This window comes from Colletes latitarsis, chromosome 11 (assembly GCF_051014445.1).
Source record: "Colletes latitarsis isolate SP2378_abdomen chromosome 11, iyColLati1, whole genome shotgun sequence".
Lineage (NCBI taxonomy): Eukaryota > Metazoa > Arthropoda > Insecta > Hymenoptera > Colletidae > Colletes > Colletes latitarsis.
The window spans coordinates 7,127,101-7,144,407 of record NC_135144.1 but is presented as its reverse complement, the minus strand read 5'-3'; the positions used below and the strand labels follow the sequence as shown (position 1 = coordinate 7,144,407).

General features: G+C 34.5%; 1 protein-coding gene across 6 annotated transcripts in view; it reads left to right on the top strand.

Moving 5' to 3' along the window:
• The window catches only part of Unc-13-4a (BAI1 associated protein 3), a 301,637-nt gene that overhangs the window by 226,063 nt on the left and 58,267 nt on the right, over window positions 1-17,307 (top strand). For 5 of the 6 annotated variants that reach the window (XR_013080617.1, XM_076776805.1, XM_076776807.1 and 2 more), the window contains one exon: window positions 9,398-9,569. Coding sequence is in view for 5 of the 6 variants with exons in the window: in XM_076776805.1 (XP_076632920.1) it covers window positions 9,398-9,569 (172 nt within the window). In the remaining variant the exon portion in view is untranslated. Of the gene's footprint in view, window positions 1-9,185; window positions 9,304-9,397; window positions 9,570-17,307 lie in introns of those variants that run through there. The other variant, XM_076776808.1, reaches the window with a different exon arrangement.

Below are 17,307 nucleotides of genomic sequence, written 5' to 3'. Positions count from 1 at the left end.
ATTAATTGGGTATTTAACATGTTGCTGCAGTAAAAGAGACATAAGTGTTAGTCGTTTATGTGACGTTTAAAATTACTTGATCGCTTCGTTGCACGTTCGTTTAAATATGAATGATAATGTACTTGTTAGTTACTATATAATTCTAGAAACTAGAACAAGCTATGGTTCTTTTCTAATCGATGACACCACAAGTGCACAGAGGAAAAAGTTGAATGACATAATTTTTTTGTTCGATAAAACTCGAATTTACTCGGATTTATTAATGCTTTGCTAACTGCACACTTTTTCTAATTATACATAGAAATGTGGCTTTACCTAACATTGTACAGCTCCTAGAATATGGGGACTAATAATATGAAATGTTTGAAATAGCACACATCTCGTCACTGAGAAACTAATCATAGACTTTGTTGAGGTATTAAATTATAATTAGCTCCTGATGAATAGAAAAATAGTGAGTAATATTTATAACTATAAAAAACTGTTAAACAAGTCTACTTTCTGTGTAACTTTGTCATTGTTACTAAGACTTAGTTTTGCATGATGAAATACTTCACAAAGTAACTGTTTTCCTTAAATGTAAGAAATGTATCTTCTTTGAAAATTGACTCTTATCTAAGCCCTCGTAATGTTACCTTTAATTATTTCTACATATATTATTCGGTAAAGAATTGAAACAAATATTTTCATTTTTATAGAAGTAAATGGCATTTAATGACTGATGCGAGCAATTGTGAAGGAATGAAAGTAAGTGGAGATCTTACAAAACATGTAATATAGAAGAATTAATATTTTGTTTTGCCATCTTTCGCCCTAATTACTGCCTCTAAACGTCGTGGAATATACAGGGTGGGGCAGTAACTATTAACACCTCAGATATCTTGGAAACTATAAATTTCACAGAAATGTTTGCTAAAGTAATTTGCACAGTACGAAGGGCGCTATTGGGTGGCGATAATAGTTTTTTTGCAGGTGGAGGTACTTCGGACATTTGAAGGTCACATCCATTTTTTTAAATGGATCGGTATGTTTTTGCTTCCGTATCACGATAGAGGATCTTAAAACGAGTTCAACGACCTATTACACAAGGTCATTGAAGGTCATAGAAAGTAAAGAAAGGCGATAATACTTACGGTTTTGGTAGTAAATGAAACATGTTTATAGTAGGTGTTAGAAATGATGACCATCACTGTCAATGCACCGTTGGATTCTTTTTACGATTGATTAACTTGCAAGTCTTACAGCGTCAGAACTTATTGATGCACAGGCTGCAATAATTCGCTGTTGCATATCGTGAGATGTAGTTGGTACTTCTTTATACACTTTCTCTTTCAGTGTTCCCCACAGAAAGAAATCTAAAGGTGTTATGTCTGGTGAACGAGCTGGCCACGATATTGGATTCGAAATTTTTCACCGAGTTCCCTTCGCGCAATCGATGAATAATGTGCTGGGCATCCATCATGTTGATACCACATGGTTTGTCGTGTAAATAAAGGTAACTCTTTTAGCAAAAGACCCAATGTATCCTTAATAAAATTAGCATAGACGTTGCCATTCAAATTTCCATTAATAAAATAAGGTCCAATAATTTTATCATCTATGATACCGCACCATACATTCACAGACCATTGTTTTTGATGTTCAACCTGTCGCAGCCAATGTGGATTTTCCGCTGCCCATAAATGCATGTTATGCAAATTAACATTCCCGTGATTTGTGAATGTTGCTTGATCAGTAAATAAGACGGTATTAAAAAAAGCTCATTGTTTTGAATCTGACGTATAGCCCATCGACCTCAACGCGATTCATGAAGTCGTTCCCATGCAATTCTTGGTGAAGACTAACGTGATACGGATGAAATTTGTGACGGTGCAAAATGCGAAGTACGCTCCTCCTACTAATGCCAGATTCGCGTTCAATTTGTCGCGAACTAATATAAGAATTTCTAGACACACTAGCGAGCACACCGATTTCCATTTCTTCGTTAATTACTCGTTTCTGGCGTTCACTTTTACGAACACTTAAACTACCGGTTTGCCTAAGTTTATCATATACATTTTTAAATGTTTGACGCGAAGGCTGAGACCGATGTGGATATCGTTCAGCATACAAGTTTTTCGCCCTTACAGAATTTTGTTGGCATTCGCCATAAATAAGAAGCATATCAACCTGCTCTTGAAACGGATACATCGTGCCGGATTAACCGATTTATCGATACTAATCTTATGATGTTTATCTTACTCTGCAAACTATTAAAGTGTCCTTCAAGCAGTGTTTATTCTCAGTGAAGTAAACGGTAATCATTACGCATTCCTCTACTGTTGACAATACGTATGTTTCATTTACTACCAAAACCGTAAGTATTATCGCCTTTCTCTACTTTCTATGACCTTCAATGACCTTGTGTAATAGGTCGTTGAACTCGTTTTAAGATCCTCTATCGTGATACGGAAGCAAAAACATACCGATCCATTTAAAAAAATGGATGTGACCTTCAAATGTCCGAAGTACCTCCACCTGCAAAAAAACTATTATCGTCACCCAATAGCGCCCTTCGTACTGTGCAATTTACTTTAGCAAACATTTCTGTGAAACTTATAGTTTCCAAGATATCTGAGGTGCTAATAGTTACTGCCCCAGCCTGTATTATTCATTAAGTTTTCAATATAATTTTTGTCTATAATTTCAAATGCCAGTTGTATATTGTCAAAAAAATTTATCCAGTTTTTTTGCTTTTCCAATGGGACATTGGCCCATGGCCCATGAGGGTTGGGACCCACCCGACTACTGCTGCGACACTTAGGGCCGTACATGACATCTTGCTCGATTGTGCCTTTCTGAATGCTTTTCTATGTTCGTAACTGCACTACCTTTTTTTCATTTTCTAGATGCATATATTATAAGCAGGTAAATTAAGATATTAAAGACTTGAGTAAGACCTTCAGCTGTTACGATACCTCTAAAAATGGCTTTCTAAAAATGACGACACTAGGTATAACATTTCTTCGTACGGCCCTGTCTATGGTCTAAGGCCCTTAGCTACTCGTATTTCTGTCAATTTACTTGTTTCGGGAGCTGAAACGTGTAAATTTTGGCACCTACTCGAGTTTACGACTTCGCTATATCGTGACCCGGACTATACTATCCAGTGATGACTTGTTGGCTAGATACCCACAAATTAAACGGGGCAAAGGCAAGAAGAGAAGGTCTTCACGCTGCCATATTCCCACTGGAGAGGCCCGCTATGACGTCACGCTGCATAGTACAGTCGCTGCGGAATGTATGTTGACATGTTTCGGAAGTATGTATTTCTGATGAAAGGCCAAGTGTTTACATTTTTTTCCAGGCTCTGAACTTATGTATCACTTATTGTTTACTTCTACTAGCTTACTGTTCAGTTTAATTCAGGAAACTGTAAATAACAGACGTATAGTTTTAAGTTTGCATAAAAGGCTCACACGGAAAGTAAGTTGACACCCAATTTTGAGCATTTTGTTATAATATATTTGTACAATAAGTGTTAATTAATAATTTATTTGTTGTTTTCTCAATGTTGAACAATATCCTACATATAATACCACTTTAAATTATAAACATTGCTTTATAGTGCCGAAAACTAGAGAACTCACACCTGCAGAAAGATCACAAATATTTAGCAGAAGAATAAGAGGAGATTCTTTAAGAAAAATTGCTGTTGATTTCAACATTTCTGCGGAAGGTGTAAGGAAAATAGTACATAAATTAGAACAGAATGGAACTGCAGAAAATCAACCAAAATCTGGACGTCCTTGGAAGACAACTCGTAAACAAGATCGGGTGATTGTACGAGAAGTGAAGAAAAACCCCTTTGTTTCGGCCAAACAGTTGAAACTTGATTTAAATCTACCGATTCAAGAAACACAAATTCGTGCACGCATAAAAGAAGCAGGATTCGCAGGACGAATATCAAGAAAACAATCATTCATATCTAAAATTAATGCTAAAAAACGTTTAGCGTTCGCGAAACAGTTTAAAAATAAATCATCCGATTTCTGGAAGAAGGTTATATTCAGTGACGAATCAAAATTTGAATTTCGATGTTGTAGTAGAAGGAAATATGTGTGGAGAAAGCAAGGTGAATGCCTTAAATCAACAGTGATAACGCCTACAGTAAAGCACGGTGGGGGATCAGTATGCGTTTGGGGTTGTTTTTCTGCAAATGGTGTTGACAATTTACACTTTATAGACGGGATATTAACAGGAGCAGGATATGTAAATATTTTGCAACAGAATTTACAAGATTCGATACTAAAAATGAACATTCACGATGATTATATTTTCCAGCAAGATAACGATCCCAAACACAAATGTAAACTAGCGACGAAATATTTCAATGAAAATAATATTCAATTGTTACCATGGTCTGCTCAAAGTCCCGATTTGAATTTAATTGAACATCTGTGGGATCACTTAGATCGAAATGTAAGTGAGAAATTTCGGAATAATAAATCAGTTTTTAAACAAGCACTACTGAATGCTTGGAATAGTATTGATGAAAATGTTATAAATAAATTGTTTGAAAGTATGCCTATAAGACTTGAAGAGGTCATAAGAAACAAAGGGTATCAAACTTCATATTAATTATGTTGTTTTATTGTTAAGTATACACTCAATTACGAACTTTCAATGCTGTCAACATACTTTCCGCAATCGACAAAAAAGTTATTTAATTTTTTCTGTCATTATTATAAACCTTATGTCCTCTTTTGTGCTACGCATACTAGTTTGTATTATATTAAATAACATACCTAATATATATTTTCGATTAATTCCTAAATTATTGATTTGAAATAGAAAATATGCACTTTTGAGACATGTCAACATACATTCCGCGGCGACTGTAGTAGGGTCTCCATAACCACGAGAGATACATTTTTGTCCTATTCACGGCTAGTATTTTGAGCGTACGGTTATGCCAATGCCTCTCAGTCCTTGTCGTATCCTACTTTGTCCCTATACGTTTCGTTTGCGTTCTTTGCCACGCGATGGAATTGTAGTTGTGAGCAGCTCAGCCAATAATGACAATGCGTGTGAGAGCAGGCGTCGCTATTACGCTACGGCCAATCAGCGCGCCTAGCCAACAAGTCATCTCTGTATAGTACATGAGTACCTAAACTCATAGGAAAGTGAGAAAATTTGTAAAGATTTGTAAAGACTCAAAATTTTCACCATAATTCCCAGAGAAAATTCTTGGAAGCTTTAAAAAGTATTAACGTTTCGTTCGCGTTTTTTGTGACGCGATGGAATTGTAGTTGTGAATGACTCAGCCAATAATGACAATGCGTGCGTAGTAATAGTGTAGCAGGCGTCGCTATTACGCTACGGCCAATCAGCGTGCCTAGCCATCAAGTCATCACTAGATAGTACACTCGTCACTGGAGACGATTTTCAAATCCAACAGTACTGTAAGACTATATTTAAAAGTAACAAAAATGCCGTATGCGACTAGGATGCAATTATATATTTCGATGACGCCAGAAAATGCGCAGAGCTTTTCGAGGGCCTTTCCCAACTCGCTAGTTAGTCAAGACTGCACGCTGAAATGTCCTCGAGGACTCTCGATTTATGGCCCCGCGTCGTCAAAGTCATCCTTAACCTAACCCAGACCTAAGCAAGGTCTAGAGCCTTCCGCCGGGGACAACTAGCCTCAGTTTTTTTTATAGTACTATTGATATTTGGAAAATAAAAGATGCGTCCTCAGCTATCCGATAATAAACGTGTTTGGAATTCCAGACAAGGGTTAAATGCAACTTTTGTATACAAAATTTGCTCGTGCAACGCGTATTTTGGAAGTAATAGAGCTGCACAAGTTGCGTGGACCATCCTGTGTAGAGAAGACCGCAAAGAGTGAACGAGTGTGGCATTAGATTTGTCTCGTCGCAAGTCACTAGCAGTTTTATTTTGACTGCCAGGTTCGAGCAGAGTTTTCCAGCATGGTTCGAACGCGGCGTCGCGTCGGTTCTTTTCGATTTAAATTAGATCCGACGCTGCCCAGAGAAGACGGCACGCGGTCGAAGGATCCTTCAGCCGCGTCAAAGACACGCCAAGCTTAGCGCGCTTTCATCTGCATATTTTTCATTTTGCAATTTTCCTTTCTCACAGCCTCCTCGTCCCGCATTTCTGTTCCTTCGCGAGGCACGTCGACTGGCGTTACTCGCTCGAACGAGGTGTTATTGTTCGCGAGCAGTGATGTTCTTTTTCGCTCATCCGAGCGTATCGAGGATTATTGCGTTTCGCGCTGAAGTTGAGACAAAAATACACGGCGCTTCGCGTTCTGTCGTCGGGCGAAAAGATTTTCGAGCACTTGCAAAGCAAATTTCGTTTCCGAGAGATCTGTTTAACCCTTTGTGCTGGCACGATGATGCTTGAAAAGTGGGAATGGTACGCGTAGCACGTCGAGCGACTTTGTTGTTTGGAAGCAATAAGCCACCTTGCACTTATTGCAAAATTTTCTCAGTTCCCTATATGCTTCATACACAAGGTGTTCCGCATTTTTCCGTACACACTTCAGCAGTGTGTTCTACAAGTAAAAATTGTGGAAGGAATGAGGTCAATTATGTGTAATCCAATGTTGTTATTTTGGATAATAATGAAATATATATTTAATATACAGGGTATTCGGCCACCCTTGGGAAAAATTTTAATGGAGGATTCTAGAGACCAAGAGAAGACGAAAATCAAGAATATCAATTTCTTGATTGGGGCTTAGTTAAAATGTTATTATAAAATTAAATAAAAAAATTTCAAACCATTCTGGAAAAATTATTTTCGATTGTGGGGGTCAATTGCAATCATTTTTGGTGAATACACATACATTCGAAATCCTACGCATTTTCGAGAAAAATATTCGAGTAGGTATGAAATTCTTCGGCAAAATTAAAAAATTTCAAATTGTACTAAAAAAATTATCTTCATTTGTGGGGGTTAATAACAATAAATTTTGGTTGATATACATACCCCCGAAATCCTACGAATTTGTGAGAAAAAAATTCGAATAGGTATGGAATTCTTCGACGAAATTAAAAAATTTCAAATCGTTCTAAAAAAATTATTTTTGATTGCAGAGATCAATTATAATCATTTTTGGTCAATAGACATACCCTTGAAATCCTAACCATTTTCGAGAAAAAAATTCCTTAACGAAAATATAATTTCAGGCCAGAAATGCTTCCCGTAAATTTCATGCGAATCTTTAAAACACCATAACTTCTGAATGGATTGGACGATTTTAATGTTCAAAAAGCCAAACGCCGCGTATTTTAGTGTAGAATATGTAGAAATTCCAAAAATATTCGAAAAGTTGTTCCTTGACCCCGCAAAATGTGAAAACCCCCATAAAAATGGTCCAATTTTCAAACGGCCATAACTTTCACAATAGTGGAAAGATCTCATTGAAATTTAGTTTCGCAGTAGAGCTCATAGATACCTACAAAAAAGTATTAGACAACATTTCCGTACAGCGACAAACAAATTTATTAAAAATGAAAAACTCGTTTTTAAGAATAGCCGACAGGGGGTAGGTGCCTAAATTTTTCGGCGAGAAAAAATTTTTTCAAATCGTTCTGGAAAAATTATTTTTGTTTACGTGGGTTAATTACAATCATTTTTGGTAAATACACATATCCCTGAAATCCTACGTACTTTCGAGAAAAAAAATTCTTTACCGAAAGTATACTATGTGGCCAGAAATGTTTCCCTGAAATTTCATGCATATCTTTAAAGAATCATAACTTCTGGACGCATTGAAGGATTTTAATGATTCAAAATTCGAACTTCAAAATTTAAAATTCAAAATTCAAACAACATGAGCCAGAAAAATACATTGGATGTAACGAAGTAGTATTTTTTATTTTCTTCTTATTTTGGCCTCTAGAATATCTCATTAAAATTATTTCCTAGGAGTGGTCGAACACCCTGTATAACATTTTAGTCTTAGTTTTACTTGTAGAACACACTCTATACAAAACAATACAAATGATAGAATAATTTCATTGATAGCTAGTATGCAACCATATTTCAAAATGAAGTGAAGTCAGCGTTATCAAAAAACCTTCAAAGAAAATTCTTCGGATGTTCAGCAAAACTACAAAAATCAATTTTAATATCGTTAAAAAATTTTACCCTGGATGTTCTATAAATAAAACATTCGTCGTAAATTGGAACAATATGACTCTCGATGAAGTTGAATCATATCACATTTTTATATATAAATTATACAGGTTACTCTGTGGAAAACAAAGCAAGTTGCATAATTTGTTTCCATTTCGAAACTGCAAAAATTGCAACGACACGATTTGCACAATTTCAGAAAATGTAGAAAAATATTGTCGTTATTTTCAAAGTTTTTTGAGAGTCAATTTCCTTTTTTTATATCGAACGAAATATTGTTGCTTTCTCGTATTGTAGCCCTGCAACGACGTAAATTTATTGGCGTAATTTAATGGAACTACCTTGGAAGGATTGGACAGAGGAGGATATTAAATTGCATTATTTAATTTTGTCGCGCTATGGTGTGTCACTTCCGTTCGCGGAACTGAGTCTATTAATTATAGAAGAGGGAAAATAAGTGGAAAAACAAGAAACTCCTTGACGGATCGATATTACTGCAATATTATAAAAAGTGCAGAAAAGCGCGTGTGCGATAATTAGCCGTGCAAGTTGCCTTGAACAATACCGATAATTATTAGAAATTGTTGGTCACTTATCGTTAGTTTGTTCATTTCTTCTCTCTCAAGATTGTGGATACACGACACGAGAAATGTTCTTTCCATAACTTTTCAGTTTCCAAAGATCCAATAATACAAATCCTGTATTTCACTTTTAACTCTTCCAATACTTTGCTAAAAATACTTTTATAGACTCTACTTTTGTTAACAGTTTCTCGTCGCATCAACTACATGATTATTAGCGACATGATTATTTCTCTATTATATTTTGTCTACTAATTTAGTGTCCTTGATGAAACCGTGGAGGCTATGTATCCTGTTGAAGATAGAGTTGTCTATAAAAAGGTGTTCCAAATTGTATTTGCAACGATGAAAATTACATCTTGGTTAGTCCAAAATTAAATGAATTTTTATTTATGGGAAGTAAACTTTTGTTTTCCTTTATATACAAACCACAATAGGTTTACCCTGTTTAAGAGCATCGCAATAAAGGCTTGTAAAATTATTTTCTCCTTCCTGAAAGAACGTAAATTATGTATGTATGATCTCAAATGCTTAATGAAAAAGATAAACAGTATTATTCGAATAAACTGAGCGTGTAAGTTGTTAAGCAATTACCAGATGAGTTCACTTTACTTGTGACGGTAGTTTGTACGAATCTTTGGTACAATAAAATGTAATTTATTTTTCAGGGTTCAAGAAACGGATGGCTCTTTCTTTGAAAGTTTCACCGCATTACCTTGGAAACAACAGAATCGAAGGCTCGTGGTTCTTCAGGAAGTGGAAGCCAGGGCGAAGGAACCACCTCCTCCGTCCAAAGACAGTACATTGACGTCTTCGCAGTATTGCATCAACAAGAAAGAGGTACGTATTTCTCATCATCAAGTTTTGAAACATCCTGTTACACGTATTACAACGGGATCCTTCGTGTTAAAACGAGCTAATACGTCTTTTGTGTATTTTAACCAGTTAAGTGTGTTTGACGACTATATCCGTTATGGAGATGTGTCATGCGTAAAATTTTGTTACAATTTGATATTTAAATTGTAATTCTGGCGAAAACTAAATTATATTCGTAAATTTTAATATATATAAAATATTTAGAGGTCAAAACGAAATGAAATAAACAAATGAAAATTATAAATAATTTGAGTTGGATTCATAATTTCCTGAGAGCTAACTCGTAAGCAGTGCAGTAACACTGGATCCTTGATTATCCCGATATTCATCTTGATGTATCAAAACCAAAAAAATCGTCTTTAATAAAGTCGTCTTTTTGACCCAATATTTCAACAGCGCCACTTATTCTGTGTTTGACGACTATACCCGCCATCGCTTGATTATCGCGACACACACTGGTGGGTGCTTTGCAAAGAGATCGCCACAGTTAACTGGTTAAATTTAATCTCCAAACAATAATACAAAATTCTAAAATCTTTAACTTTGAATTCTATTTCATTATATAGCTTTTACGACTTGTTGCAACGATCGAGTTATCCATGCAAATTGCTACCAGCTTAATGTTCTGTTTTGTCTTAGAATACCAGTTTACCTTTATTCAATGCTTAAATCTGTGGTTCGATAGAATATAAAATGAAATTTATTCAGGTCTAATACACCATAGAGCAAAATTATACTTGTCGGAATCCATTAAAAAGTTTTTTTTGTTGTTCTCAAATTGAATATTACTTCACGTTGTGCAAATAAAGTTATATTGGCTCTAATCGATATTTAAATGTAATCGATGCAAAGAATGTCACCGGAAACGCAAACGTGCGTCTGGTTGGCGTTGACGTTTGGATGTGGCCTTTGAAGGTAGTCGAGTTGGTTGTCTGGTTACCGAAACGTTTGAAAAAAGAAGGATTCGAAAAAGAAACGAACAGATTTAAAAAGGTTTCCAGACTGTAAAGACGTGCGGGAAAAATTAGATAAAGAGTCCCTGCAAAGGACTCATCAGTTATCGTTGCACATTCTTTCGTGTTGTTTAAGTGTTTGTGTTTGTGTTATAGTTATCAATTATAAGTTTATTTAGTTAAAAGAATTAAAAAAAATAAGATATGCATAGAGCGACGAGACAAAGGCTTGGTCGCCCGAGAGGACCTAATACAAGTCGTCCTAGAGAGATGGTCAACGATAATGTTTCTCCGACATACTGTTTCGAATAGTAACGCAACAAGCACGGGAATTCCCCGCGATCATGTGACGAGCTACACTTGGGGGTTCCCCTACGCGCGCCGAAAATCTTTGTTTAGTGGATCTAGTCCTGAGCCCATAACCATTTGTTGGTTAAAGAAAAAGGAACTCAATGATTTAAACAGGAATTAAACTTGTTTATCAAACTCAAAAAGGCAAAACGAACTATGCATTTCGTTGCACAATATGCGATAGATACTACTTAAGAGGGCAGCCTTATGTAAAATGGAAAAACGAGAAGTGATAGTTGACAATTTTTTTACAGCATATGGGTTTGATGAAACTTTTCGCCACTTTCCACATATATTCTCCAATATTTTAAGATGCAAATGTTTTGTTTTCGTTACGTTTTATCGGTTTTGGATGAAATAATAAATTTTATCCGTTTTGTCAACGGCGTTGATCGGCTTGCAGTCTAGCATTCTTTTCCTTTGATCTAGAATAAAAAATCGAACATTTTGTTCATAATAATACTACGCGTTGTATGAACTAACATTCATCATAATAATAATTATTTAAACCATTTTTATTGCATAACTAAATTAGAAATTTATTTCGAGAATCATTTTTTTGTGTTCAGAGCCGTGTATCTTCGACAATTTTGCATTTTTTAAAGTGGATTTTAGTTCATACGACGTGAAGTGTTATTATGAATAAAATGTCGTTCGATTTTTTATTCTAGATCAAAGTAAAAAGATACTAGACTGCACGTCGATCAATATCATCGACATAAGAAATAACATTTATTATTTCATCCTGTTGGAAATGTTTCTCGTTCCCATGTTGGCAAACATGCACGTGTTCGGAGGTATTTCTTTTCCCCTCGTTGGCAGGCGTGAGCGCTGCGTTTTCTTTTAGCATAACAGTAAAACAGTCGCAGTACCATGTATCTAACGATTCGTGTCGTATGAATTAAACGTAATCTAAAAATATATGTGTCGTTTGTTGTCTAATTCTATAACCTCTGTTACACATCCAAAGTCGATAAAACGTAACGAAACAAAAGTATTTGTATCTTGAAAGGTTAAAGAATATGAGTGGAAAGTGGCGAAAAGTTTCATCAAAACCTTATGCTGTAAAAAAATTGTCTAATATCACTTCTCGTTTTACCTTTTTACATGAGTCTCCTCCCTTAAGGGGGTGTTGCTGTCTAGACTATCATGTCTGCGGCTATTTTTGCGATTTTTTTAAATGGTAGATAGGCTGTTTTTACAGTATTTTTTTCAGTAGAAAATATTAAAAATTATGGGAGTTATAACTTCTTTAATGGCTTTTCTGGAAAAGGTGCTCCACTGGCTTTCACAACTCCAGTCGATTTGCTAATCCGAAACGGAGGGGAAAAATATCTTCATTAGGAAGGGTGTAATTATAACAGGAACTAGGGAAAAGCAAAAATCTCGATAAATAAAGGAATGGCGGCACTTCGAATTTCGAATTTCTACTTTTGAACCTTTCCTTTGTTTTGAGTATATTAAAACAGATACTAAAACTCAATATTTTTTAAAGTCTCTAATTCCAGCGATAAAATCATATCTGCTGAATATTCTCTCCAAATTTGAAGTCGATCGGTGTACTAGATCTTGAAATATCATGGAAGCCAGTTTAAAAAAGCGCATTTAAACAAAAAGTAATAACTCCCACAATTTCAAATATTTTTTAATGAAAAAAATACTATACATATTCGTAAGAGTATAAATACATTTGCAAAATCTTAGTACGTGACAACCTACCTATGATAAAAACAAAAATTACAAAAAGGGCCGAAAAAGTGACAGTCTAGATAGCAATACCCCCTTAAATCAGTATACAGGGTGTTCGGCCACTCCTGGGAAAAATTTTAATGGGGGATTCCAGAGGCCAAAATAAGACGAAAATCAAGAATACCAATTTGTTAATAGAGGCTTCGTTAAAAAGTTATTAACGTTTACAATTCTGCCCGTACTGAATTTTTTTCTCGAAAATGCGCAAGATTTCGGGGGTATATCCATTCATCAAAAATGATTGTAATTAACCCCCGCAACCGAACATAATTTTTCCAGAACGATTTGAAATTTTTGAATTTCGCCGAAAAATTTCAGCATCTACTCGAATTTTTTTCTCGAAAGTGGGTAGGATTTCGATGGTATGACTCATGACCAAAAATGATTGTAATTGACCCTTACAACCGAAAATAATTTTTCCAGAACTATTTGAAATTTTTTTTTTCGTTGAAAAATTTAGGCACCTAATTAGATTTTCAGTAAGGAATATTTTTCTCGAAAATGCGTTAGATTTTGGGGGTATGTGTAATGACCAAAAATTATTGTAATTGACCCCCGCAACTAAAAATTATTTTTTCAGAACGATTTGAAACACATGAAATTTCAGGGGAATCATTCATTCATGATCAGACATTATATTTTCGGTAACGAATTTTTTTCTCATAAGTGGATAGGATTTCGAAGGTATGTGTATTCACTAAAAATGATTGTAATTAACCCCTGCAACCGGAAATAATTTCTCCAGAACGATTTGAAATTTTTGAATTTAATTGTTAGTAACTTTTTAACGAAGCCTCCATCAACAAATTGGTATTCTTAATTTTCGTCTTATTTTGGCCTCTAGAATCTCCCATTAAAATTTTTCCTAGGGGTGACTGAACACCCTGTATGTATATTAAAATCAACACATTTTGACATTCACAAGGTATTCGTAAAATAAATCTATTTTTGTCGTGGCCATTCCTTGTACGAACGAATTTGAACAAAATTAAATAGTATATATTTGAAGAATTAAGTGGAATTAAATCGTAAGTCAAGGAGTTAATATACGCCTGATTTGAAAACAGAGAATCGCGATTAAAATTCCAAGAAAACGTCCGTGAACTTTTACGTGAAAATTGTTTTTGTATCCCGCGGAACGTTCAACGTATCGCCCCGAAGGGGCTTTTAAATCGACTCTCGGTGCTAGTTTGCGGATCAAAACATCTGTCTGTCGGTTTCACCTCCCGCGAGAACATTCGTCGATATTAACGTCATATTAACCGAGTATGTCGCTTTGTTCGTACAACATCGAGTTTTGTCATCCATCATCGATGCAAACGTTACCCCATCGTACGTTTCGTGCAGTCTGCTAGTTACGTTTCGCTTGAAATATTATGCGTTCGGGTCAGTCTGACTGGCGTACGTTTCAATCGACACGAAAGACAGCCGCCATAATGATGCTGTCAGTTTAACGTTCGTTTACCCGCCAACACCAGCAATCTGTAATTTCACGATCGACTTCCGAAGAAACTACGAAGTTTGGTAAAATATGACAATCCGTTCAAACTTGTTTAAAACTAAAAAAGAAATTAACAAATTCTTAAAGACTCGAATCTTGAATCTTGAAACGATCTTTCACGAAATTAGGAAAATGAGAAGTGCTATTACGTGACTTTCAACTTCATTCTTTTTATACGTTGAGAGTGTAATATAATTCATAATTTCTCATATTAATTGTAGAATTGACATCTCTACAATCTCAGGAAAAACTGATTAAAAACTGGATCGGTCCGGCACAAGCAAATAGTAACGCAGGATTCATTTTAACCAATAATTCAAATTCGTGTTGATCTGACTGCCTTGCGTCTCAATAATTATGGCTCTATAGCATGGAATGATGTCATTAGGTCGTTGAATTTGTCTTAACAAACGCTATCATATTATTAATAAAAAAATATATGGTTCCATTTAAAAAAGTTAGTTTGACCTTGAAATCTCCCCCACCTCTCCACCTACACAAGAATTATTTATACCACATAATATGCCCTTTTAAGTAAAACAACTTTTATCAGAACACTTTCTTGATAATTTTAATACTTTTTGAGATATTTTACGTTTCACACTTAAACGTAACACCCTGTAGAATTCTGATTTTAATACCTTTGAAACCGATTCATCGATCGATGTATAGTTAGAAATTTTTAATGAAATTGTTCTCGTTGTATAATTGTAGGACATTTGTATTTTTCTTTTTTGAATTATTTTAACGATTAGTAAAAAAATTAAAACCATCGACACGATTGATTAAAAATATGGTGGTTTACATGATGTTTGTTTCTGTGAACAAATAAGAAACTTTAAATTTTTTAACAAGTATCTGTAAAATCGTTTTACTGCAATTGTCTGACTAGAAACTGTTATCTACTTTGTCTGATCATAACGATTTAGATTCTACTTGCGTGAAAACTGAGTCCAACTTTCTGAATATTAACAGTTTCTGTACTATTAAAGTGGTAAATTAATGGTTTCTATTTCATTAAGTTTTCAGTTCACCATAAAATTCTATGACACGAATTAGGATAAAATTGCTCGATTTTTGTATAGGTTGGAATTGAAATTGATTGATTGTAACCAGATCTGGGCAAATCTCCTTTAAAATAATTTCTTTCCAACCGTTATTTTCAGTACCGTTATCTGAAAATAAAAATAATGTCATTCGAAATAAAGCAGTTTTAAATAATGAGCTATTTCGTTATTTCTTTGTCAAAAAAACAGTTTTAGTTTTTTTGAATTGATGAAAAAAACTAACCCTGAAAATAATAATTGTCAAAAAGATTTATTTTATGAAATCTTTGTAACAATTTGTTTAAAGCAATACTTCCCTCGCAAAGTAATAATCCGAATGACTGTGAACAAATTCGAATATTATACAAATTTTACAATTATATCAAAGTTATTTCAAATAACGTGTTATTTTATTTCATAATTATTTCACAATTATTTGAAATAATTGTGAGATGAAATAACATGTTATTTGAAATAATGTTATTTTAGAAGTGTCCAGGTCTGGGTTACTTTTATAGATAAATACTAATGTACGCATAAGGCAAAGTTAAGTTTAGAAATTGGTTTAACGAAAACGTATTTTCTACAAACATACACTTATTTTAACGTACTCTTCCATTTGCATCGTTGATACATGATTTAATATAACTACATATTTTTTTCTTGTCAGTATATTGAAATCTACAAACATGTTGACAGGTGCCACGTGTCTAAATATTTGGATATCTAACAATGTAGTTTGTATTTGTTATACCTTGACACGTGACATTCAGATATCCACATGCCTGACACCTGTCAATACATCGCTTTGGAATAGTTTTTTCGTATTGTTTTATGGCAGTGCATGGAAAAAAAATTACCAGTGTTGTTAAATTTTTGAAGGAAACGTATATAGACAGAAATGAAACAGTCTGTTGTTCGTTCGACACTAGCATTATCCCATCCATCATGGTTTTGCCATTTTATAAAATGGAAATCCGTGACGTAGAAACATATTATTCTAAGACAGTTTTGATACATATTGGCCAATACAATGAAACCAAAATTCAGATTTATTTAGACGTTGATCAATCGAATGATAATGAAAAGGCCTTACTTTTTATTTCGAAACATTTGTAACGTTTCTATTGAAATTTTATGAATGTATATGTTACAGTTGATGAATAGTCATCGTCATGTTAAGACAGCTTTGTTACATATTGGCCAATACAATGAAACCAAAATTCAGATTTATGCGACGATGATCAATCGAATGATAATGAAAATGCCTTACTTTTTATTTCGAAACATTTGTAACGTTTCTATTGAAATTTTATGAATATATATGTTACATTTGATGAATAGTCATTGTCATGTTAAAACAGCTTCGTTACATATTGGCCAATACAATGAAACCAAAATTCAGATTTATTCAGACGTTGATTAATCAAATGATAATGAAAATGCCTTACTTTTTATCTCGAAACATTTGTAACGTTTCTATTGCAATTTTATGAATGTATATGTTACAGTTGATGAATAGTCATCGTCATGTTCTTTATATGGATAAGAATGTGTGACAATAGAGGGGTTTCCACGATGGCTAGAAAGATATTCCCCATTTTGTAGCATAAAAAGAACCCCATCGACGCGTTCAAGAAATCTTATGGCTTTCATCTCACCTTTTTTTCGTCTTCCTCTCATTGTCAGTTCGAGGGAGATTCTTTTCCACTTCATTAGGAAAGGGAGAAACGATCGTGTTTCCTGATCATTATTTTAACGTCGACCCGTATTACGCTTTTCTGCGTGACATGTCGGTCGAACGATACCTCGGTAAAACGAAGGGAATTATACGAAGGCATATTCCAAGGATCAGAAAGATGGAAAAACTCCGAACGACACCAATAGTTCAATTATCTCTATTTGTCGAGTTTCATCTGTCTCGATCGCGTGATACGATCTCTGGAACAACGAACGTTCTCGAGGGAATGATGCTAATTTCCGGAAATCAAGAACTTCGTTCTATTCCATTCGTCATAGTTCAAACAAAACTGTTACTTATATATTAAATTTCATATTACAAAATTTTGTTTTTCAAAATTTCATATTTTCATTTCGTTGCT